Here is a 25,887-nt window from a genome sequence, read left to right as displayed (position 1 = left end):
CGAAAGACTGACGCGGTCTGACCGCGCCATTCCCGAAACGTTAAGGGGTTTAACCTCCGCATCGTCCTCAAAGATGAGTAGGAAAAGGGCTGTGAGGGAGAACTTCTTTCCCGTCCGCCGTCCTCCTGCTCGCCCTTCTGGAAACCCAGCGTCCATCCCACGGCCTGATTTACTAAGGGAGTCTTGTAGCGTAGGGGATGGGGAAAAGTCATTGATTACGGTAATTTGGTTGGTTACTCAAACGGTCATTTACATATAATTTGCATGTTAATATAATTCTGGAAGTATGCATATGTCCATACTTCTCTAACAGGACACCCACGTCCGCCAGCTCACCCTACTTATGCAGCAAATTTTATTTCTCTCTCGGCTTCTTTAGCCTCGCAAACACTATTGCTTAGGCCCGCTTCCTAAAGATTGTCCCCTCCTCCCACCCGTAACCTCCTCCCTTCGCCTCTCTCCCTCGCGAGCTTGCAAACATCTTTTCCCCGCCCCCTTTTCTATTTCTGAACAGGCATGTTCCGGGCAGCTCATCCGACTCCTTAGATTACTATGGGATCGGTAGGGTCCTGAGCGTTGGAGAAGCAGGAAAGCGTATCCTGGGAAGAAGGGCTTGGCTTGGGCTCAGGAGAAGAATACTACATCGAGACCTGCTGGGGAATTTTATTTTATTTTATTTTATTTTATCTTTTTGGTCTTGGTTGTACTGAGGGAGGAAGAGGAGGTTGTGTGGCCCGGTCGAACTTGTGGCAGCCTGAAGGCCCACTCAGGCGGCACCGCGGGCAGCCCCGCAGCCGGGGCCTGGTGCAGCCGCTGCGGCCGCTGTCAGGGAAGCGCAGGCGGCCAATGGAACCCGGGAGCGGTCGCTGCTGCTGAGGCGGCGGTGTCGGCAGTCCGACCGCGACTGCCCGCACCCCCTCCGCTGGGGTCCCCCAGAGGTAAGCTACTCCTCCTCCATGAGTCACCTTTGCCCTGTTGGGAGGGTGGTCGCTCTCCCACCCTGTCCCGTACAGTCTTCTCCACCTGAGTTCGACTACGAAACTGCCCTCCTGGTGTCAACTGCACCCCGGGTTCCTTCTCCACCCTTTCCTCTCAGGCCTGGGGTCTTCCTCCGCTTTTTGGCTTCCTCTTCTATTAGCTCCTCCCTCTGCCTCGGGGATTCCCCCCTCCCTTACTCTTATCCCTGTTGCCTACATCTCGAATTATTCTTTTTTAAAGTCATGAACCCTTTCCACATCAGACGACTCCCATAGGCCCATCCTTGTCCTTCCTCGTCGTCTCTGCCCCTGCCCCAAACCTATTCCATGGACTCCACCTTTATCTCTTTTCCTGGTTTGCCCTTTTCTTCCGATGTTCCTGTGCAACTCCAGCACTGGGTTCCCATTTCCCTGAGCTAAATATTGTATCCCTGTCTTCCTGTGCTGCTTCTGATTCCATTACCTCACCGTCACTCACCCACCCAGCCAGCTCCTGGCTTCCAAGAATTGCCCGTTCCCTTCTCAAGGGATCTCGGGCCCTTGTCATCAATCCCAAAGTACCATTTACATTCTTACTTTGAACCTAGTCCTCACCCTTCTCTGGGATGCATTATGATCCCTACCCTTAACTTAACTTTCTTTAGCTTCTCTTTCTCCCTCCTCAATCACCCAACCTTCTAGAGGTTTCTGTCTGTAGGGGAGAAGTTTGACAGTGCCCTTCCTATTCAGGATTTCCAACTTTGACACCTCCCTCGAGTTTCAAGGATTTTGCTGATCCTTGTGACATTTGGCTCTGTTTTTCCCGTGGTCTTCTTGCGTTCTCTGTCACACTCTTTATCTCCACATACACTTATTTCAGGATCAACTAAACCTTGAACTAAGAAGAAAAATGTGTTGTGAACAGGGGGAGCCTCAGCTGCCTCAGGCCGTTCAGGACAGAAGGGTGTTTCTGAAGGCCGGAGCAAGTTTTGAAGAAGTCCCTATCAGATTACACTTGGTTGACTACTCCGGAGCAGCCACTAGGAGGGATGAACAGGCCTGCGTGGAAATTGAATGAGATTGTGAGAAATCTTGTTTCAGATTATTTAATTTTAGGCTTTTGTTAAAGGAATCACAGAATAGAGTGCCTTCCCACCCCTGTCCAGATCCGTGAGGAATCAGTTTACTCTTGTGGTTTACTAGAATAGTTTTGGTTGGGGTACCATAAGAACTCAGGCCTGGAGTGGGGTAAGGGTGTGACTGGAAAAAGGAACATGAGACAACGGAAAGAGCTTATACATTCAGAATCAGGACTCCTGGGTTCAGCATGTGACTTCCTTACTTGACCACTAAAGCGATCCTTTTGGAAAGTGGCCCACTCTTTGTAGGCATCAGTGCAGTAATAAGTTGGTAGCAGGACGTGGGTTGGGGGAAAAAATCAGATTTGGTTTATTTGTTTACAAAACATTTTGGGTTCCTCAGGCAAAAGGTATTTATTAGTGAATTTCCTTCACCTTGATCTTTCTGTCGGATGTTCCTAGTCCACAACCAGGGGTGTAAGTCATTTTGAAAGACAAGCTCCAGGCCTGCTTCTTTCATCTGCTTTGCTTTTTTGCCCAGTGCATTAAGTGGCTGATTTTCTGTGCTGTTCCTCATGTACTTGATCCATAACTCCAGATTCTATAGGTGGAAAGTATGTTTGTGGGAAAGCACTTCGAGGAAACTGGCTGGAAAAGAGAACTTGGAGTGAACTGAGACTTAGGCAACTAGTTGCTGTCATGTCTCTCTCAGCCTGTGATAGTGAAAGGGCACATAAGATTCCATTCAGTTTCTGATTCTAGGCCTGTTTGGGAGTAGTTATGTCATCTTACTCCACTTCCTTTCTCTTCCTTGTTGTTAGCTATGGTACAATCGCCTCATAATTCCCCTTATTAGAAGAAGCTTTCCTGCTGGGCGCAGTGGCTCACGCCTGTAGTCCCAGCATTTTGGGAGGCTGAGGCAGGCAGATCACCCGAGGTCAGGAGTTCGAGACCAGCCTGTCCAACATGGTGAAACCCCGTCTCTACTAAAAATACAAAAAATTAGCCAGGCATGGTGGTGGGCTTCTGTAATCCCAGCTACTCAGGAGGCTGAGGCAGGATAATTACTTGAATCCAGGAGGCGGAGATTGCAGTGAGCCGAGGTCATGCCACTGCACTCCAGCCTGGGTGACTGAGTGAAACTCTGTCTCAGGGGAGAAAAAAAAAAAGAAAAAAGGAGAAGCAGCTTTCCTCCTTGGAAGCATCTCCAACCAGAAATTGTATTTCCTCTCATTTCCCTGCTTTCTTCTTAGAGTTGGGTCCACACTCCATGAGAATGCTGAACACCATGCAAAGCAGCAAATTGAGATTCCTTGATTTGGGGAAGAGATTTGGGAGGAACCCTTCAATAATTGGCATGGGACAAGAGGGGACCCAGTCCAAGTGTATTTGGGACCCGCAGTAGGGAGGAACAATTCAGAGAGAGGTGAGTGCGCAGGCTGCTTTCTTTGCCATCTATCTGTTTCAGTAGTGGCTCCCAGAGCTGGCTTGGGCTGTCCGGCTGGAATCTGCTTATACCAGCTCCATGGCTCTGCACAGAGTTCTCAGCCTGAATCAATATTGACTTAACTACCATGAGACCACTGCCTCCCCTACCCTCCTGCTAGTTGCTTGAGAATGCCCTCTCCTCTAATGCCCACACTCTCTGGGGCCTTGTGTCAGCATTTACCTGGATCCTGGTAGGGCTGGAGCTGGCTTGACTGCCGGGCCCTGAGTTTCTATTAGGAAAAAGGAGTGCTCAATCTCTACCTTTACCATTGAGGTCAAAGGGGAGAGACGAGTTGAGACATCCTTAAAGGAAGGTTTGAATTAGACCTTAAGACTTGAGGAGGTACTCCTCAACAGCAGAACAGGCAGCCAAAGATGATATGGTGTCTCTTTTGAGGAGCAACCTCTCTTTAAAAATTATTTTTGGGCCTGGCACCGTGGCTTATGCCTGTATTCCCAGCACTTCGGGAGGCCGAAGTGGGCAGATCACTTGAGGTCAGGAGTTGAAGACCAGCCTGGCATGTTCGAGACAACGTGGTGAAACTCCATCTCTACTAAAAATACAAAAATTAGCCAGGTGTGGTGGCATGTGCCTGTAATCCCAGCTACTCGGGAGGCTGAGGCAGAGAATCGCTTGAACCTGCGAGGTGGACGTTGCAGTGAGCTGAGATGGCGCCACTGCACTCCAGCCTGGGTGACAAAGCGAGACTCCATCTCAAAAAAAAATTTTTTTGAAGGAATGCATACATTTGGTAACAAATCCAATGGTACTCAAAGAGTTTATGAAGAAAAACAACAGTCCTGTTTCCGTTCATCCCTACTCCTGTTCTCACAGAGTTAACCTCTTTAATTATCTCAGTGTTCTGAAGGTTGTCACCATAGCTTTAGATAAAATGCTAGTTTCTCTGTTTCTTTGTTTTTTTGTTGTTGTTTTTGTTTGTTTGTTTTGAGATGGAGTCTCACTCTGTCGCCCAGGCTAGAATGCAGTGGCAGGATCTCGGCTCACTACAACCTCTGCCTTTGGGTTCAAGCAATTCTCCTGCCTCAACCTCCTGAGTAGCTGGGATTACAGGTGCCCACCACTGCACCTGGCTAATTTTTTGCCTTTTTTGGTAGAGATGAGGTTTCACCATGTTGGCCAGGCTTGTCACAAACTCCTGACCTCAGTTGATCCACCCGCCCTGGCTTCCCAGAGTGCTGGGATTACAGCGATCTGGGCCCACTGCAACCTCCGCCTCCCAGGTTTAAGTGATTCTCCTGCCTCAGCCTCCCAGGTAGCTGGGATTACAGGTACCCACCACCACGCCTGGCTAATTTTTTGTATTTTTTAGTAGAGACGGGGTTTCACCGTGTTGGCCAGGCTGATCACAAAGTGCTGACCTCAGGTGATCCACCCACCTCAGCCCCCCAGAGTGCTGGGATTACAGGCACGAGCCACTGTGCCTGGCTGTTTGTTCCTCTATTTCTTTACTTATTGTTACAAACAAGGATTTAGTTTTAGAGGATATACCCCTCATTTACATAATTATGTCATTGTTTTTATTTCTTCTACTGGACACCTGTGTAACTTTAAATAATATTTAATATATTTGTTTTTTTTTTTTTTTTTTTTTTGAGACGGAGTCTTGCTGTGTCTCCTGGGCTGGAGTGCAGTGGCCGGATCTCAGCTCACTGCAAGCTCCGCCTGCCGGGTTCACGCCATTCTCCTGCCTCAGCCTCCGGAGTAGCTGGGACTACAGGCGCCCACCACCTCGCCCAGCTAGTTTTTTGTATTTTTAGTAGAGACGGGGTTTCACCGTGTTAGCCAGGATGGTCTCGATCTGACCTCATGATCCGCCCGTCTCGGCCTCCCAAAGTGCTGGGATTACAGGCTTGAGCCACCGCGCCTGGCCAATATTTAATATATTTGAACCTCTCTTTCTTTTCCATTAATTTTTGACAGTCTCTCTTAATTCACCTTGTAGAATGAATGTCAGATATTGGTTTCCTTACCTGTTTTTCCATCTCTTGTGGATCCATCTCAGAGAATTATAAGATGTATAAAGAATGGATAGCGGAGACTATTGTGTTGGCTCATGCCTTGTAATCTCAGCACTTTGGGAGGCCCAGGTGGGGATAGCTTGAAGCCAGGAAGAAGCTTTCCTCCTTGGAAGCATCCCCAACCAGAAATCATATAGTGAGCCATGATTCCACCACTGCACTCCAACCTGGGCAACAGAGTAAGAGCCTGTCTCTTAAAAAAGAAAAAGGAAAAAAAAAAAAAAAAAAAGCAAGGGGTGGGGAAATAAAGGATGCTTTAAAAGGAGGAAAATTGAGCCTGCCTGCCTGCTTGGAAGCAGGGCACTATATCAGATGATCTCTTAAAGCCATTATATGAAAATATAAGAACATAAAAATATCAGAATTGGCTCAAACCAATCCATATTTAGTCCATGGAAAAAGATTTGCAAAAGAGAATGGTGATTAACTGGGTGAGGGGATTGATTTGGGACTCTTTACCCTTCTGTCCTAGCAGAGACTGATCCTATAAGTCCTTCAGTGGAGGCCAGTAGAAAGTTGTTTCCCTAGAATCTTTCGAGGTGATAGGAAATGGGGAGCTAGGTTAACCAATATAAGTGTATATCTTTTCTGTTTTCTCCAGCTGCTGCTCTGCCTGGCCTGTAACAATTCCTTGTCACTCAGACCAGAATTCCCTACTTTGCCCACTTGGGAGCTGTGGAACTCAGTCAGTTGTCAACACTTCCCATCTTCCACCCCCTTTTCCTAGGGGCCAGCTGTTAGGCTGTGGAACAAGGGCGGCCTCTTCCATTTCCCTTCCATTCTTTTTTTTTTTTTTTTTAGATGGAGTCTTGCTCTGTTGCCCGGGCTGGAGTGCAGTGGCCGGATCTCAGCTCACTGCAAGCTCCGCCTCCCGGGTTTACGCCGTTCTCCTGCGTCAGCCTCCCGAGTAGCTGGGACTATAGGTGCCGCCACCTTGCCCGGCTAGTTTTTTGTATTTTTTAGTAGAGACGGGGTTTCACCGTGTTAGCCAGGATGGTCTCGATCTCCTGACCTCGTGATCTGCCCATCTCGGCCTCCCAAAGTGCTGGGATTACGGGCGAGAGCTACCACGTCCTGCCCACAGAGGCATATTTTCTTGGCATTCAAAAATAAATGAACCAGGCTGGGCATGGTGGCTCACACCTGTAATCCCAGCACTTTGGGAGGTCGATTGCTTAAGGCAAGGAGTTCAGGACCAGCCTGAGCAACAGAGCGAGACCCTGTGTCTATAAAACAATTTTTTAAATTAAAAAAAATTAAAGAAAATGAATGAACTGATGTTGAGAACCATATCTGGACTTTGGTTTTGGAGAATCCCTTTCCCATTTTTTTTTTTGAGATGGAGTCTTGCTCTGTTGCCAGGGTGGAGAGCACACAGTGGCACGACTGGACTCCCTGCAACCTCCACCTCCCAAGTTCAAGCGATTCTCCTGCCTCAGCCTCCTGAGTAGCTGGGACTACGGGAGTGCGCCACCACATCCAGCTAATTTTTTGTCTTTTTAGTAGAGATTGGGTTTCACTATATTGACCAGGATGGTCTCGATCTCTTGACCTTGTGATCCACCCGCCTCGGCCTTCCAAAGTGTTGGAATTACCCGTGCCTAGCCTATTTATTATTATTACTACTATGATTATTATTATTATTTGAGACAGTTTCGCTCTTGTTGTTCAGGCTGGAGTGCAATGGTGCGATCTCAGCTCACTGCAACCTTTGCCTCCCGGGTTCAAGGGATTCTCCTGTCTCAGCCTCCCGAGTAGCTGGGATTACAGGCATGCACCACCAAGCCCAGCTAATTTTTTATTTTTAGTAGAGACGAGGTTTCTCCATGTTGGTCAGGCTGGTCTGGAACTCCCGACCTCAGGTGATCCGCCCGCCTTGGCCTCCCAAAGTGCTGGGATTACAGGCGTGAGTCACCACACTGGCCATCTTTTATTATTTAAATTGCTAAAGCAGGCTGGGTGTCGTAGCTCATGCCTGTAATCCTAGCACTTTGGGAGGCTGAGCTGGGAAGATCACTTTGAGCCCAGGAGTTTGAGACCAGCCTGGCCAACATGGCGAGACCTTGTCTCTACCAAAAAAATACAAAAATTAGCTGGGTGTGGTGGTGTATGCCTGTAGTCCCAGCTACTTGGGAGGCTGAGGTGGAAGGATCACTTGAGCCCAGGAAGTGGAGGCTGCAGTGAGCTATGATCTCACCACTGCACCACACCCTGGGCAACAGAGCCAGACCCTGTCTCAAAAAAAAAGGAAAAAAAAAAAAAAAATAGGCCAGGAACTCACGCCTGTAATCTCAACACTTTGGGAGGCCGAGGTGGGTACTTTGGGAGTCTGAGGCCAGGAGTTCAAGACCAGCCTGGCCAACATGGTGAAACCCCATCTCTACTAAAAATACAAAAATTAGCTGGTCATGATGGTGCATGCTCGTAATCCCAGCTACTCAAACTAAGGCATGAGAATTGCTTGAGCCTGGGAGGTGAAGGTTGCAGTGAGCTGAGATCATGCCACTGCACTCCAGCCTGGGCAGCAGAGTGAAACCCTGTCTCAAAAAAAATAAAAATAAGGCCAGGTACGGTGGCTCACATCTGTAATCCTAGCACTTTGGGAGGCCGAGGCAGGCGGATCACCTGAGGTCAGGAGTTTGAGACTGGCTTGGCCAACACGGTGAAACCCTGTCTCTACAAAAAATACAAAAATTAGCCGGGCATGGTGGTGGGTGCCTGTAATCCCAGCTACTTGGGAGGCTGAGGCAGGAGAAGCGCTTGAACGCAGGAGGCGGAGGTTGCAGTGAGCTGACATTGTGCCACTGCACTCCACTCCAGCCAGGGCAACAGAGCGAGACTCTGTCTCAAAAAAAAATAAAATAAAATAAAAATAATAGTAATAAAATAGTAAATAACTAAAGCAGTTTAACCCTATTCCCTTCAACACCTTCTTCTCCATATGACTTGCTTCAGATGCAGGCAGTGCCTGGGTTCCTGAGAGGCCAGGGAAGAGGCCCAGCTCCAGTTGGGTGGTTTTTAGTGGCAGAGCTGCTTACATAGGAGAGGAGTCTGTTTTTCCTGCACCTCTCAACATTGTCTGGCTCCCTGAGGAGTAGAAGCTGCTGGGAGGGAGAGTCTGTTCCATAGCAAAATCCTCTGAATACCGTGATGTGATTCTTAGCTGAGCCCTGAGAGTTTTTCTTTTGCCTGTGAGATAAAAGAGGTGATAGTATCCTTATTTGCCTTCTGGTGCTGGTAATAATCCCAATCGTAGTTAATTGAGGCAGGCATCTGCTAAACTTTCTAGTGAGGTCTGAGACACTATATGTGGGAGAATGTCTGAACTATATTTCCCCTGAAAGTTTTGAAAAGTGGACTTCTAGGAGCTTTCAGTGACTTAAAAGTCTGTGGAATAGAGGGAGAGGAAAGGATGTACCAACCATAGAGACTGAGAAAAAGAAGTTGATTGTTTAAGATGATTGAGGCTATCACATGAGTTTCTAAGCAGACCTAAAAAGTAGTGGTCCCAGTTGAATCAGTGACCCTCTGATGAGAGTGCCCTACGAAGGCGTGGCAGGGAATGATTAAAGCTTCCTTCTTACTATTCCCGTGCAACTCACAGTTGCGAGTAGAGACAGATCCACATGGGCAGCCATGCTAGTTCTACTGCTCACAGGGCACTACCTAATTTTGGGAGAGAGCATAGTGAAAGAGTTGTCACCTTCTTACCAATACCAAGCTCAGGCTACATCAGGGATATTAAATTCAGGAATGAACTTGCTTGGCAGAGTTGGCAGAAAGAAACAGAAGTAGCCTTTTTTGGTGTTCTCTGAGAACAGAAGAGTTCCCCATCCATCTTTCTGCAAAACTTTAGTGGTGACTGCTGGGAGGCAGGGAGCTGGACTATATGATAATGGGCAGTGAAAAGTAACCTTGGGCCGGGTGTGGTGGCTCAAGCCTGTAATCCCAGCACTTTGGGAGGCTGCGGCGGGCGAATCACGAGGTCAGGAGATCAAGACCATCCTGGCTAACACGGTGAAACCCCGCCTCTACTAAAAATACAAAACATTAGCCGGACGTGGAGGTGGGCGTCTATAGTCCCAGCTACTTGTGAGGCTGAGGCAGGAGAATGGTGTGAACCCAGAAGGCGGAGCTTGCAGTGAGTCGAGATTGCGCCACTGCACTCCAGCCTGGGCGGCAGAGCAAGACTCTTGTCTCAAAAAAAAAAGTAACGTTAACATTTCAGAGGTACAAGAACAGACACTGGAAGGGTGGTGGTGGAAAACTGCCTCCCAGAAGGACTAAAGAATCTCTAGGCCTCCTTATTCCACCTACCCAAAGTATTTGCATCCAGCGTCACCAGTGTTGAAGGTGATGTCACTAATATTTGGAAATTACCTGTATTCCAACTCTACAAAATTCTTCCTCTTGCTCATGCTCTTGAGTGTGTCTTAGACTCACTCTATTAGCATTTTTGTGAAGAGACCTCTGAGTCCTTTGTTAGCTATAGTCAGATTCTGGAGCCAGGTTGATCTGATGAAATTTCTCCCTGTTCTGCTCTGATTCCAGATTTGGTGAGGCCCTGAAGGATTACTCTTGGAGAGCAGTGGCTTTGGTCAGCAGTGTTCCTTCACTGAACTTCCAACAGTTCCTCTAGAGGAGGTGTTCTTTGTTTTGTGACTCTTGTTCCTCCCTGTTCTTTGGAAGGCCTAGATCTATAAGTCCTAGCCTGATTTCTTTTTGCCTTTTCACAGCCCCTCCAGTTGTTAGAATGTGTGTATGACAGTGGAGGGAGTGGTATTGGGGCAGAGAAGGCTGTCATAATGTCATAAGTATTTTTGGAAGATTCTCAAACAGTTGGAACTCTTTGCTTCCCTTATAGAACAATATAAGTTCTATGTTACATACACACTGGTTAGTAACCTTTTAGGTGATGAGGATTCAACTAGCATTTCTTTTTCTTTTTCTCTTTTTTTTTTTTTTTTTTTTTTTTGAGCCAGAGTCTTGCTGGTCTTGAACTTCTGACCTCAAAGTGAGCCACCCACCTCGGCCACCCAGTGTACTGGGATTACAGGCATGAGCCACCGCGCCCAGCCTCAACTAGCATTTATTGAGTACTATTATGTACCAAAGACTGTGCTAGATTCTTTCGTACACATGATGGTATTTGTTCCACACAGCAACAATGAGAAGGAAGTGTTTTTTCCCAATTTGCAGTTGAGGATACATGGCTTGCATAAGTTGCACATTTCTAAAAGGCTGAATGAGGATTTTGAACCCCAGCCTATTTGCCTTCAAGTCCAGAGCTCTTTCCATTATATGTCAGCAGCCACAGCACTGGAGAAAGAGGGTGTGATGTCATGATGTCAGACAACCAGAGAAATGGCACAGCTTCTTCAGGCTTGATGACAGTTGTTTCAGAGCTGCCTTCTTCTAAGTGAAGCCTGGCATGATATTTGCTGGCCTTTATTTTCTGGAAGCTTTGAGTTTAAAAGGGAAGGTAAAAAATACCTGTTACTAGAAAAATATATAAAGACTTTAATTTTTTTTTTTTTTTTTTGAGACAGAATCTCACTCTGCCTCTAGGCTGGAGTGCAGTGGCGCAGTCTCAGCTCACTGCACCCTCCACCTCCCAGGTACAAGTGATTCTCTGGCCTCAACCTCTCGAGTAGCTGGGATTACAGGCACCCACCACCACACCTGGCTAATTTTTATATTTTTGTAGAGACGGGGTTTCACCATGTTGGCCAGAATGGTCTCGATCTCTTGACCTCGTGATCTGCCCGCCTCGGCCTCCCAAAGTGCTGGGATTACAGGCGTGAGCCACCGCGCCCAGCCAAGATTTTAATATTAAATAAAGATGGCTGGGCATGGTGGTTCACGCTTGTAATCCTAGTGCTTTGGGAGGCTGAGGTGGGAGAATTGTTTAAAGCCAGGAGTTCAGAGCTAGCCTGGGCAACACAGCAAGACCCCATCTATACACAAAATTTTTTTTTTTAATTAGCTGAGCATGATGGCACACACCTGTAGTCCTAGCTACTCGGGAGGCTAAGGCAGGAGGATGCCTTGAGCCTAGGAGTTCAAGGTTACAGTGAGCTATGATCACGCCACTGCACTCCAGCCTGGGCAACAGAGCAAGACTTGTCTCTAAAACAAAAATAAAGATTCGAGATGCACAGGACCTGTGTGTAGAATGTTATATGAGTAATGAAATATAGTCTAAAGAGGAAAAGAAAAAGGTTATAGCAGGCATTTAAAGGGAGACAGGAAGAGCAAGCGGATAGAAAAGTATTTGAAGAGTTAGGGAACAAGGGAATAACACCTGAATTGCTTCTCAGTCTACCCAAAGAATCTGTAAATCACCAGGCATGGTGGCTCGTGCTTGTAATTCCAACACTTGAGGAGGCTGAGGAGGGAGGATTGCTTGAGCTCAGTTCAAGACCAGCCTGGGCAACATAGTGAGACCTTGTCTGTACAGAAAAATTTTAAAAATTAAGCAGGCATGGTGGCACATGTGTGTAGTTCTGGATACTTGGGAAGCTGAGATGGGAGGATTGCTTGAGCCCAGAAAATCAAGGCTACAGTGAGCTCTGATCATGCCACTGCACTCCAGCCTGGGCAGCAGAGCAAGACCTGTCTCAAAAACAATAAGATTAAAAATTTTAAAAATAAGCCAAGCATGGTGGTGTGCACCTGTGGTCCCACCTACTTGGGAGGCTGAGGTGGGAGGCTTGCTTGAGCCCAGGGGTCAAAGTTGCAATGAGCCCACATTGTGCAATTGCCCTCAAGCCTGGGTAACAGAGCAAGACCTCGGCTCAAGAAAAAAAAAAAAAAAGAATTTGTAAATCTATATAAATACAACCTATACAAAACAACATTTCACATATATAAGCTAAGAACGGAGACTAAGCTGAGTAACTAAGTACAGGAGGAATGATGAGTAATGTAATCAGAAGTGGAAGTAGTCAGGAACGCTTCCTAGGAGATGTCTTCTTATCTGATTTTGAAGGAGTCCAGGAAGACAAAAAGAGGAGGTGCCTGGGAAGGTGTCATAGCAAAGGGAAGACCTGAGGATGGCACCACTAACCAGTGTGTGTATGTGTCTCCCTTTCTGTTCTTTTCTCCCTCCCTCTTCCTGTAGCTTGGAAGCTCGAAGTCTGGCTGTGGCCATGGGAGATACAGTAGTGGAACCTGCCCCCCTGAAGCCAACTTCTGAGCCCACTTCTGGCCCACCAGGGAATAATGGGGGGTCCCTGCTAAGTGTCATCACGGAGGGGGTCGGGGAATTATCAGTGATTGACCCTGAGGTGGCCCAGAAGGCCTGCCAGCAGGTGTTGGAGAAGGTCAAGCTTTTGCATGGAGGCGTGGCAGTCTCTAGCAGAGGCACCCCACTGGAGTTGGTCAATGGGGATGGTGTGGACAGTGAGATCCGTTGCCTAGATGATCCACCTGCCCAGATCAGGGAGGAGGAAGATGAGATGGGGACCACGGTGGCCTCAGGCACAGCCAAAGGAGCAAGAAGACGGCGGCAGAACAACTCAGCTAAACAGTCTTGGCTCCTGAGGCTGTTTGAGTCAAAACTGTTTGACATCTCCATGGCCATTTCATACCTGTATAACTCCAAGGAGCCTGGAGTACAAGCCTACATCGGCAACCGGCTCTTCTGCTTCCGCAATGAGGACGTGGACTTCTATCTACCCCAGTTACTTAACATGTACATCCACATGGATGAGGACGTGGGTGATGCCATTAAGCCCTACATAGTCCACCGTTGCCGCCAGAGCATTAACTTTTCCCTCCAGTGTGCCCTGTTGCTTGGGGCCTACTCTTCAGACATGCACATTTCCACTCAGCGACACTCCCGTGGGACCAAGCTACGGAAGCTGATCCTCTCAGATGAGCTAAAGCCAGCTCACAGGAAGAGGGAGCTGCCCTCCTTGAGCCCGGCCCCTGACACAGGGCTATCTCCCTCCAAAAGGACTCACCAGCGCTCTAAGTCAGATGCCACTGCCAGCATAAGTCTCAGCAGCAACTTGAAACGAACAGCCAGCAACCCTAAAGTGGAGAATGAGGATGAGGTAAAATTCTGGGGAGGGCCAGAGACAAAAGGTGGCGGAGGGCTTCATGGAGACAGGATGCCTCCTATATACACACAGGGTTATGCTCTTCTTTCCGTCCTCCCTCTGTTTCATTTCACTGATAAAAGCACGGAATGTTAAAATGGAAAGACCTTAGAATTCATGTATTTTGACTGCCTTAGTTTACAAAGGAAGAACTCAGACCCAGAGAGAGAAAGTGAGTTGCCTCAGGTCATGTAGGTAATGGTAAGGCTGATGCTCCTGATGGTGTCCCAAATCATTTTTATTAAACTGCACTGGCCAGGCGTGGTGGCTCACGCCTCTAATCCCAGCACTTTGGGAGGCTGAGGCAGGCAGATCACAAGGTCAGGAGTTTGAGACCAGCCCGGCCAACATGGCAAAATCCCACCTCTACTAAAAATACAAAAATTAGCCAGGCATGGTGGCAGGTGCCTGTAATCCCAGCTACCTGGGAGACTGAGACAGGATAATCACTTGAATCCAGGAGGCAGAGGTTGCAATGAGCAGAGATCGCGCCACTGCACTCCAGCCTGGGCAACAGAGTGAGACTCCGTCTCAAATAAATAAACAAACAAACTGCCATTCCATTAACACCTACTGTGTTAATGAGAACTGTGGCAGAAGCCCTTCACACCCTGACCTGAGACTTGAGATAGCTACCAGAGCCTCTCAGAGAAGCATCTGTGGGAAAGGAAAAGGTGCTGTTGTCTTTGTGTGTGCTGGGGTAGGGGAGATGTTAGATAGAATATCAGCTTCATTCTCCTGGCCACTCCTACTCACAATCTAATCCCTTTTCACTACCCCCTGAAGATCCTACCTTTTGTTGACATAAGTGTAAGTTTCATTCTCTATCACTGAGGTATCTGGAGAATGCCTTTATTGCCTGCCTTTCCTTGTGGGAAAGAGTGCCTTGCTGGTATCTTTCCCATACCATTTGGGAGAAGCACAAAGGGAAGAGAAAGCACTCTTAGTATAGAGTAAATCTAGTGCCTAGTCAAGGACCTGGAGGCTGGGAAGAAGAGGAAGCTACAACGGCAGTTGGAGGTATAATTTAGGATACAGAGCAGGAAAGAGATGGCCACATGAATAGGTTATACCCACTCTTCACTCCACATCTGGACAGATAGCAGAGAAAGCTGCCCAGTGAACTACCGAGTGTCAGTGACCTGGTGTCCTAGCCAGACAATGGTGCTCCAGTCCTCCTCTCTGACTCACCATTGGCCAGGCTTCCATCCTGGCCTCCAGCCCAGCCTAGAAAAGAAGGGAGAAAAGTAGGAATTTGCACTTTTTGAAAAATGCATATAGCTATGGTCGTGGCATCTGCCTCTGTGGGACATATAACCCACCCATGTTTTTGATACAATGGGACTTCTTTCAAATAGAGGGAAGTCAGAGTGACTAGAGACAAGGAAGAGGGAGGGAAACTATAGAGCCTGCTCTCTGGAAATTTGGAATTTTGTTAGGATAATTTAATAATGGTAAAGTTAAAAGTGCTAACATTTATTCAGCACTTATGTGCCAGGCATCTTGCCAAGTACTTTACATTTAATCCTCACAACCATGCTGAGAGACAGGTATTATTTTACCAACGAGGAAACTGAGGCTTGGAAAGATTAGATGTTTTGCCCAAGGTCCCTCAACTAGTGAATGTCAGACCAGGACTCAAATCTCCAGCTGGTGCTCATAATCATTCAGCTGAACTGCCTTGGTTGTTTCTCAATATGTACTTCCCGAGGTCCCCAGCTGTCAGAAGCCATGTGGGGAAGAACGGCCCAGGCTGTGGCCATGTAAGCTTCCACATCCATGCACAGGCAAAGCCAAAACTGTTGTCAGAGCTAGAATGGAGCATTTTCATTTCTGGTTGAGCTTGGCAGCAGAGCCCTGGGTCATGAAGGGAAGTTGCTGCAGAACAAGAAGAGTCATCCAGATTCTGGTGGAACATAAAGGGTTGGATAGCTGTCTCATCGTGGGGTCAAACCTGTAGCAGAGGGTGAGCAGCTGGAAGTGAATTCCTTGGTGCCTCTTGTCAGGCTTGGCTTTTCTCCGTATCCATTTTGTAGTGCTCGTCTTAGGACCAGAAAATATGAGGCCTCAGGACTTTTCTTACTCTGCTGATCCTTGGTCCCTCTTTCCTTGCATCTAACTCCCACTCCAGGATAAGATTATGGATGGCACTGAGAGGCAGGTATTAGGTGAATACTTATGTCATTTAGGGTGGGTTCTGTAGCTGCCATTCTTTCCAACCTGACTCCTTATCTTGGGTCACTAGATCCAGGAAAGGAAGGAGATACTATGTTCCCAGGCACTCCAGTGTTATCTGATACTGACAGAATGAAATACCTGAATTCACTATGGCTCCTCAGAAAATGGGAGAGCAAGAAAGAGACAGAGAGAAACATGAATATCACTAGGTTTCTAAGCATTAGAGTCTTCAGCACAGGGGTCTCTCCCAACCCTTTTCCTTCCTTCCGTCTGTCCGTCCGTCCTTCCTTTCGCCCACCCGTCCATCTGTCTGTCCGCCCTTTTTCTTGCAACAGGGTCTTGCTCTGTTGCCCAGGCTGGTGTGCAATGGCATAGTCATAACTTACTGTAGCTTTTAACTCCTGGGCTCAAGCAGTCCTCCCACCTTAACCTCCCAAGTACCTGGGACTACAGCTGTGTACCACCACGTCTGGCTAATTAAAAAAATTTTTTTGTAAAGATGAGGTCTTGCTGTGTTGCCCAAGCTAGTCTCAGACCCCTGGCTTCAAGTGATCCTCTCGCCTCAGCCTCCCAAGTCACTGGGATTACAGGCATGAGTGACTAGACCCAGCCCCTTTGGCATTTTGGGGATATGTCTGTCAAGGCCTTTGTCCCCTAAATACCAAAGAAATTGGTTTTCCGTTTACTCATCCTTCTTCCCTTTCATGTAACATTCATTCACTCAACATGTAGTTATTGACCTTGTACAGTGTGCAAAGCCATGTGCTAGAGGCTGTGGAGGATGGGGGATAAAATGTTATCCTTCCCTCTAGGAACGTGTAAAGTAATAATGAAAACCCCAGTATCTAGGGAACTGTTTAGTTTGTGACTCTCTTGAAAAAGTTGTTTTCTGCCATAAGCAGGAAGTATACAGCTTACTGAAATGAGGCACATAATTAACGCCTGAGTAGAGATACTTTAGGAGAATCTCTAGGTAGACCCTAACACTCTGCTTCCAATTTCTTGCTTTCGTTTTAGGTTCTGAGTTTAATACTATGCTCCCACCACCAGTAGAGGAGCTCCCAAGGGTGAGGTGGGGCCTCAAAGAAGAGGCTAAGGGTCAGCATGTACAGTTCTCTTCCTGCCCATGGTCTCCCTGCAGAGCTGTTCTCTGCTCAGCTCTCACAGTGTTTTGTTCTCTTTCTTACTATGAGGAATCCTTTACACTGTCTCCCACAGTCAGAAGGCTTTGCGCTGATTTTTCACATTTTCCACCATTGCTTCTCAAAGCCTGCCTCTTCAAAGCCATTTTGTCAGCCTAGTTGGGGAACTCTGCTCAGGCAGTTTGTCCTCCCATTTGTAACCAAATGGCAAATATTTTGGTATAGAATGAGGGAGCTAAGAGGAGAGAGTGATTTAGGTACCACACCCTTCCCCACATAATGACACTGTTAGTAGATTAGCTTTGTCTTTTCAGAACTGTAACCTTTGTACAGAGAAATCTGCCACCTGTCACACTGGAAGCCCCAGTAGGCCTTCTAGCTTGATGTGGTGTGATGTCAGCTTCTTGCTTCATCTTTACTCCCTGGAGCTGACTCAGTATGAGTGACTCAAGCCCAGGGAGTAGGAGGAGAGGAGCAGGTCATGATATACCTCCCTTCCCCCAGGGCTGTTAATGAGTCAGACAGGACCTGTCTGTGAGAATCAGCTGGAGCTTTGCTGGGGAGCCAATATCCTGCCTGCTGTTCCTTCTTCAACCAGCTCATAGGTAGAAATAGAACCACTAAGTCATAATAGACTCTGACATCCTCACTGCCTTAATTCTCCCACCATCTTCTACCCAAAATGGAAGAGTTGTTGCCTTAGGGGCATGTTTGCAAGTGTGGCTTCTCCCTCAAAGTGCTCCAGTCCCCACATTCTTGAAGGAAGGACCTGACTATAGGACCTCCAGCTAGAATAGAACTGAAACCATGGAACTGAGTTCAAGTGGATGCTTGAATCTACTCAGCAGATTTCAGAGTAGAAACTCACTGACCATTGCCCTCCTGCCCTGGGAGCTCTTAGAACTTTCTCTTTTAGGTCCAACCCCCCAACACCAACGTCCTCCCAACCTAGATTTGTGCACACGTGCTGCCCCGTTCCCTGCCCTGGTAGACCATGTTGGACAGAACCCAGGATGAACCCTGTGCATGAGTGTTTCCTCAGAGCTGCTGAGTGAGAGTTTGACACCATCTCTTTCCCCTGTTTTTCACACAGACACGTATGACACAGGAATGGGGTGATGTTTAGATAAATCCTCTGGGCTGGAAATAGGACAGCTGACTATCCAGCCTAGATGGATATAGCTAGGACCTAACTCCCCAACTTATATCAAAAATTGTAATATATTGATTGTCATGTGGATAGCCTGATAGGAAGCCTAAGGAGTTTTGGTAGATAGGAGATTGATTTATCCTTCTCTCCCATCAGCATCCAGCCTAGAGATTTTGGGCTCATTGGTCTAGCATGCTCTTTGTCACACAGGTTCAAGGTTGGGATTCAGCTTCCCAGGGTGATAATGAGGCTAATTAGAGAAGAGGTATACCTGCCACTGAAAGTTTAGCTTTTCTTCCTCCCTGAGATTTCCAAAAAGCTGGAGGAATATGGGATTTCCAGTATGGGAGCCATGCAGCTTGTTAAGTTCAGTCCTGTGGTGATCCCCATGGAGAAGGATTTGGTTGAGAGCATGTGAGTGGGTAAAAAAAAAAAAGAGCAGGGAAGCTTGGCAGTACAGTTACTGCCCTAGGGACCCAGCTTTAGAGCTTTGGCCTAGAAGGAAGATCCACTCAGTTGAGAATAGAAGGGAATAAAGTGAAAAGCAGAGGCTGCTTTGTCTCTTCAGTCCTTCTGACCTTAAAGTGTGAGCTGCCCTTCCAGCATCTCCCACAAGTGGTCAAGCATCTGGGCAAGTAGCATGTCTGAGCTGACTTTCTTTTATTAAAGCAGAAAGGTAGAACTTCACTAGAGAAGCAGTTACGATCCAAGTTGGAGCTAAATTCTTTACCTTTGTCTCTCTCCCCTCCCTTCCCACCCCCTCCTTCTCCCTTTGCCCTCTGGCCCTTTCCCAGGAGCTCTCCTCCAGCACCGAGAGTATTGATAATTCATTCAGTTCCGTAAGTGGGGTCAGGCTGGGACTGGGTGGCAGGCTCCCCCAATGGCCGCATTTCCTCTCCGTCCCCAGGTCTTCTGAGCCCCCAGGCCAAGGCTGAAGTTAAAATGCCCCTTTTCTTCCTGGGAGATCAGCTCCTCCCTCCCAGACCTCCCAGATCTGCTCTCCCCGACCTTTGTGGTGGAAATCCTGAGCCCAGGCTCAACTGAGCCTTCTCTCAGAGACAGCTGGAGTATAGTGCTGCTCAGCCCCCAGCTCCTGAGTGTCTGGAGCAAACAGCTGGGAGAGAGGTAGAATTCACTCCTGGATTGGAGCCAAAAACTGCCTAGCAGAAACCCCCAGGATCCTGTTTCTCCCACCCAGAACCCTTTCCCCATGGCTTCTGCCATCAGATTATCAAATATTTATTAATAATCTTCTAAATGTTAGGCCCTGAGCTGGTGAGCTGACTCCAAAAACAAATAGGACTTGGCTTGAAGGAAAGTTTTGCCTCCCCACAACTGGTTTTCTTTTTTAACTTCAACCACATTTTTTCCAGGTCTGAGTTCTTCCCTTTTTCCAGCTCACTACCCAGGATGTTCCATAATCCCCTCTCCTTTCTTGTTCCCTCTGGACTAACCCATGACCCTTTGGTCCCACAGGGTCTTGGACCTTGTTGCTGGGCAAAGACGTGAGAGGAAATGCAGGACCTCTGGGAGTTTGGATGATTTTTTTTATATTTTCTATTTGATTTGTCTATCAAATCAGTTTTCTCTGTTCTGTGCTAATCCCCTTTCAGTCATGATTCCTATCTCCTCCCATGTGGCAGAGCCTCTCTCTTGAGGCCTGGGGTCACATTTCCAACATGCTCACGTAACTTAGGGGCCCCTAACCCAAATGCTGATTGGAGAATGGGAAGGAATTCTGCCTTTTCTAATCTAAGATGATTATGAATTGGTTGGGGGTAGAGGGTCCTTGGGACAGAGATCAGTTGCCATCTGAGTGGATTCAGATGAAGGAAGAAGTGAGTCTTCAAATTTCCTCTTATTTTCTTTCTCTGTTACCCCCATGATATTTTCAGGGATCTTAGAAACCCAATTCCATTGTTTTCCTTTTCTTTTTCTCTTTCCAACAATGTCACCTAAAGCATTCCTGAAGGATTCAGACATCTTCTTTCATTCCCTATGTGGCACTCTGAGTCATCTCCCAAGAGGCAAAGGCCACGCTGAGCTTTTCCTTTGAATCCTGGCACTGTTGCACATGCAGAGGTAGACCTGATACTCCCCAGTTTTCAAAAGAAGCTCTTTTAGAGTGCGAGGGAGCAAGGATAGAAATTCTCAATCCAGAAACTAAGCAAGACACATGGAAAGGGAGAGAAAGGCTTGGTGAGTCACATGCTGTTTCTACAAGAGGAGGAGAGATTGTTCTTATCTAGCTGAGGGGAGATGGGATAGGGAGTTGGGTGGCTATCTTGATAAAATGCCCCTTACGGTAGAAGGGCTTAGACTGGGAAGAGAGCCCTTCTTCATGTCTAGCTGAGTCCCTCTTTTTCCCCACCTGCACCTTACTTCCCAGACCAACCTTGCTCGTTCTGAGGATGACTGAATTGCCCAGCACAAGGAGCCAAACTCACAGCAGGGAATTCATATGGGGAACCTAGTCACTGAGAGGTAGGGGAAGAGGACCCAAAGAGGAGTCACTAAAAGAGACAGGCCTTCAGGGCCATCATCAAGGGCTAAAAGGAGCTGTTGCTTTCTCCATCCACCTACCTCCTTCCTTCTGCTTTTTCTTTCTCCTTGATTAATGCAAAGTCTGCTCATCGGCTCATACTCTTTCCATCCCCTGCATGCGCATTGACGCCTTGTAAGAGATTGTGGGACGGACGGGGATACCATGGAAATCAACAGAAGTAATTTGAATGACGAGCATCTTCTCTCTTTGAAAGTGGAAATATTGATGTGGGGCTCCCTTCTCTAGCTTCGCGGGACTTGGCAGAGCCCCTCGGCAGAGATCTAGCCCAGGGATCCAGATGGGGAGAGGGACAACCCTTTTCTTGTGAAGGGTGAAACAATTCAGATGTAAGCAGCTCTTCTGTCTGTGCCCCTGGCTAACCTATCCAGATGTTGTCCCCCTGCTCACTCTGAAGCCTTGGTACAGTCTTTAAGGAACCCAAGTTCAAGAGAAGAGGGGTGCATCCTAGTTACCTGGACTCATGGCCTCCCTTACCCTCAAGGATAGCCTATAGGGAAGGAATGTGCTGGCTATTCTCAATTCAAGCTGTGAAGGGTAGGTGGAAGCGCCTACTAAGACTAAAAAGCAGTTCCTTTCTTGAAGTTCTCCAGATACTGGGGTCCCCGGCCTGCATGGCCAGGAGTGACTGAGTGGGTGGGCCATTGTATTATATGGTTTCTTCACCATCTTTTGTCTTACCCCAAACCCCTGTAGCCCGTTCGACTGGCTCCTGAGAGAGAATTCATCAAGTCCCTGATGGCGATCGGCAAGCGGCTGGCCACACTCCCCACCAAAGAGCAGAAGACACAGAGGCTGATCTCAGAGCTCTCCCTGCTCAACCATAAGCTCCCTGCCCGAGTCTGGCTGCCCACTGCTGGCTTTGACCACCACGTGGTCCGTGTACCCCACACACAGGCTGTTGTCCTCAACTCCAAGGACAAGGTAGATGGGTTCTGGCCCAAACCCCTACCCTGGATGTGACTCTTCACCCATGGTTGTTCAGGGTTTGTGTGTATGACCAGTGATGCCCCCACCAACATCCTAGTCTCCCTTCATAGTTCATGATGCATATGTCGACCATGACCCTGTCTCAGTGCGATTGTGATTTTGAGAGCCCTCCTTTGTTTTGGGCTTTGTTTTTCTGGACCAAGAAACCTAATCTTTTTAGCTTCCTTCTTGCTGTATCTTGGGAGAATTGTTCTTCACCACACCTTATGGTCATTTTGGTAGCTCTTCTCCAGCCCTTCTGTAACTCTTGAGCTTTGCAGATACAGCAACCATAGGCATAGAGAAATATTTTGTTTCTAAGACCTTTTCTGATCAGAGTGAGCAGACAGAAGGAGAGAAGGATGCCCAATTCACACTGGAGAGAATTAGCTGAATGTGTATGCTGACTGGATTATTCATGATATTCATGGTTCGGATTCTTCTTCTTTTTTGTTTGAGACGGAGTCTCACTCTGTCACTGAGGCTGGAGTGCAATGGCGCAATCTTGGCTTACTGCAACCTCTGTCGCCTAGGTTCAAGTGATTCTCCTGCTTCAGCCTCCTGAGTAGCTGGGATTACAGGCGCCTGCCACCGTGCCTGGCTACTTTCTGTAGTTTTAGTAGAGACGGGGTTTCACCATCTTGGCCAGGCTGGTCTTGAACTCCTGACCTCATGATCCATCCGCCTCGTCTTCCCAAAGTGCTGGGATTACAGGCATGAGCCACCGTGTCTGGCCCGTATTTTTCTTTCAAAGGAAATATTGAAGTTTGGGATGCTCCTTGGGACAGTACCCAGCTTTGTCCCAGGCTTTTTGTCCACTGTAGCTCCCTGGGCCCTGTCTTCAGGACAAGCCCACAGAGGCAGCATCTAGGCCTCCCTTACAGGCTGTACTTGATAGTCTAGAGTGGTTTGGCCCAAATGCATCATCTGTACATTTTGGAGCTCAGTTGAAACATTTGTTCGTAGTTTCAGGGGACTATTGGATGAAGGCTGGAACTAGGAGAAAGAACGGCAAGAAGAACCTTGCTAACGGAGTTGAGATTTGGGGGTGAGTGGTGGAAGTAAGTTGCAAATACTGTTCTCACTCTTCCCCCAGGCTCCCTACCTGATTTATGTGGAAGTCCTTGAATGTGAAAACTTTGACACCACCAGTGTCCCTGCCCGAATCCCTGAGAACCGAATTCGGAGTACGAGGTCTGTAGAGAATTTGCCCGAATGTGGTATTACCCATGAGCAGCGAGCTGGCAGCTTCAGCACTGTGCCCAACTATGACAACGATGATGAGGCCTGGTCGGTGGATGACATAGGCGAGCTGCAAGTGGAGGTGAGGAAGCTTCAAGGAGGTAATGCTGGGGCACAGGAGCTTTCTCCAGGAGCTGTCACTATGTTGGAAACAAGGCAGCATATCCCAAGGCAGGGTAAGGCAAGTACCCAAATGAGTGGTGTAGGTAGTGAGAGGTAAGAGGGAGAAAGCTCTGAACAACTCTAGTCTGGAATAGATTCAGGTGGAGCTCATTTTCCTGGTGAAAGAATTCAGATTTAAATGTAAAGAGGAACTTCTAGGCCAAGGGGAGTGAGGGAAATTTAATGAAAATATTTCTTGAACACCTATATAAAATTGTCATAGAATAACAGAGGATGAGAAGTCATACATTAATTCATTCAAGAAATATTTATTGAGGGCCTTCTATGTGCCGGACCTGAGTGCTATGTGCTAGTGAACAATACTTGGCCCCTGCCTACAAGGGGTTTGTGACCTAACTGGAAAGAGAACAAGGGCAGTAAGCAAGTAGTTGTAGTGTGGTGAGAGCCAGGTCATGGTGGAAAGGATAGGACATTATAGGAGCACCAGACTTCGGGCAGGCATCACAAGAGATTTCCTGGAGGAAGTAATCTCTCAGCTGAGGCTGGAAGCATGGGTAGGAATTAGCTGGACAAAGACTGCTGGACAGAGGGAACACTGCGTACAAAGGCCAGAAGACAAGAGGGAGCTTGGGCCATTATAGGAACTGAAAGAAATTTTGTCTGGCTGTGATGTGCAGGTGTGGGGTAAGAAGTGGTGAAGAATAAGACTGGACACGTGGGCATGGACCAGGCTACAGGAAGGACCCTGTAAGCTGGGGAAAGAAACTTGGACTTTATTCTGGGGCATGAAGAGCCAGAGCAGAATTTTATGTAGAGCTATTAACACAGCTGGCCAGGTGCGGTGGCTCACACCTGTAATCACAACACTTTGGGAGGCTGAGGTGGGTGGATCGCTTGAGGTCAGGATTTTAAGACCAGCCTGGCCAACAAAGTGAAACTCCATCTTTACTAAAAATAGAAAAATTATGCCGGGTATAGTGGCGCACGTCTGTAATCCCAGCACTTTGGGAGGATGAGACGAGTGGATCACCTGAGGTCAGGAGTTCAAGACCTGTGTGGCCAACATGGTGAAACCCCGTCTCCACTAAAAATACAAAAATTAGCCAGGCGTGGTGGCATGTGCCTGTAATTTCACCTAATCGGGAGGCTGAGGGAGTAGAATTGCTTCAACCCAGGAGGCAGAGGTTGCAGTGAACCAAGATCACGCCACTGCACTTCATCCTGGGTGACAAGCAAAATTCCGTCTCAAAAGAAAAAAAAAAAAAAAAAAAAGGCCGGGTGTGGTGGAGCATACCTGTAATCCCAGCTACTTGGGAGGCTGAAGCACAAGAATCACTTGAATCTGGGAAGTGGAGATTCTGCAGGGAGCCAAGATCACAGCATCGCACTCCAGCCTGGCCGACAGAGTGAGACCCTGTCTTAAAACAAAACAAACCAAAAACACAGCCAGGGTCAGGCGTGTTGGCTCACACCTGTGATTCCAGGACTTTGGGAGGCTGAGGTGGGCGGATCACCTGAGGTCAGGAGTTCAAGACCAGCCTGGCTAACATGGTGAAACCCCATTCCTACTAAAAATACAAAAAACTAGCAGGGCGAGGTGGCAGGCACCTATAGTCCCAGCTACTCGGGAGGCTGAGGCAGGAGAATGGCGTGAACCCTGGAGGCGGAGCTTGCAGTGAGCTGAGATCCAACCACTGTACTCCAGCCTGGGTGACAGAGCGAGACTCCATCTCAAAAAAAAAACAAAAACAAAAAAAAACACACAGCCAGGTTTCACTCTGCCAAAAGACAGAATCTCTGTCTTTGAGCTTACAGTCCAATTGGAGAAATTAGACATTTAAGAAAAAAAAATTTAGATATACAACAAAGCAGTGTGTACTAGGTGACAAATGGAGTTGAGAAGAAATTCTCTGGTATAAAGGAGAGAAGAGACTTGACATGGGCCTTGGGGTCTGGTAGAATATTCTGTAGTTAGAGAGACATGAGAAGATAAGATTGAATGACTTCGACTGAAGAAACTGTCAGAAGCCAGTCTGTGGACGGTCTGCTTTGGACTCTAGGGAGAACATATCCCTAGCCTTGAGGGGTTCTCAGTGAGGCTGAAATTTTGAGCTCCTATGATGGTCCTGGCAGGGGTTTGCAAACTTCAGTGCATTGGAAGTCTTCTGGAGAACTTGTTAAAAATTCAGACTTTCAGATCCCATTCCAGTAATTCTAATTCAGATTGATGGTGGGGCCTGGGAGTCTGCATTCTGGGTAATTCTGATGCAGGTAGTTCACATGTTGAGAAATGCTGCTCTGGGCAGCCTGGGGTCCAGGTAATCAACATGGTGTGTAAGCAGAGTTTGAAAGGGAGGGATGAGCATGCTGCAGTGATAGCAAGCAAGCAGGAGGGGAAAGACAGGAGACCTATATTTAGCACTTCTGACCAGCACTCCCCTGCTATCTCCAGCTCCCCGAAGTGCACACCAACAGCTGTGACAACATCTCCCAGTTCTCTGTGGACAGCATCACTAGCCAGGAGAGCAAGGAGCCTGTGTACATTGCAGCAGGGGACATCCGGTATGGCCAGATCACATTGCCTCTATTAAAAATACAAAAAAATCAGCCGGGCGTGGTGGCGGACGCCTGTAGTCCCAGCTACTTGGGAGGCTGAGGCAGGAGAATGACGTGAACCCAGGAGGCGGAGCTGGCAGTGAGCCATGATCACACCACTGCACTCCAGCCTGGGCAACAGAGCGAGACTCCATCTCAAAAAAAAACCACCCCAGGAAGGAGTTCGAGCAGTGTGTCTCAAAGTGGGGTCTCAAAGCGACTGTTTGTCAGAATCCAGAGGGAGGAAGGAGGCCTTG

General features: G+C 47.8%; 1 protein-coding gene across 11 annotated transcripts in view; it reads left to right on the top strand.

Annotated features, from left to right (window-relative positions):
- Positions 1 to 410: 410 nt before the first annotated feature.
- The window catches only part of PI4KB (phosphatidylinositol 4-kinase beta), a 36,724-nt gene continuing 11,247 nt past the window's right edge, over positions 411 to 25,887 (top strand). The window contains exons 1-8 of one of the 11 annotated variants that reach the window (XM_023213694.3): positions 413 to 938; positions 1,837 to 2,038; positions 3,289 to 3,461; positions 12,687 to 13,623; positions 18,933 to 18,977; positions 21,398 to 21,625; positions 22,767 to 22,994; positions 25,488 to 25,597. In XM_023213694.3, coding sequence (XP_023069462.2) covers positions 12,715 to 13,623; positions 18,933 to 18,977; positions 21,398 to 21,625; positions 22,767 to 22,994; positions 25,488 to 25,597 — 1,520 coding nt within the window. In that variant the 5' untranslated portion in view covers positions 413 to 938; positions 1,837 to 2,038; positions 3,289 to 3,461; positions 12,687 to 12,714. Of the gene's footprint in view, positions 939 to 1,836; positions 2,039 to 3,288; positions 3,462 to 10,114; positions 10,208 to 12,686; positions 13,624 to 18,932; positions 18,978 to 21,397; positions 21,626 to 22,766; positions 22,995 to 25,487; positions 25,598 to 25,887 lie in introns of all 11 variants that reach the window. The other 10 variants (XM_023213692.3, XM_023213690.3, XM_023213696.3 and 7 more) reach the window with 10 other exon arrangements.

Source organism: Piliocolobus tephrosceles, chromosome 1 (assembly GCF_002776525.5).
Source record: "Piliocolobus tephrosceles isolate RC106 chromosome 1, ASM277652v3, whole genome shotgun sequence".
NCBI classification, from domain to species: Eukaryota; Metazoa; Chordata; class Mammalia; order Primates; family Cercopithecidae; genus Piliocolobus; species Piliocolobus tephrosceles.
The sequence above is the reverse complement of the archived record's forward strand: the minus strand, read 5'-3'. Positions and strand labels throughout refer to the sequence as shown.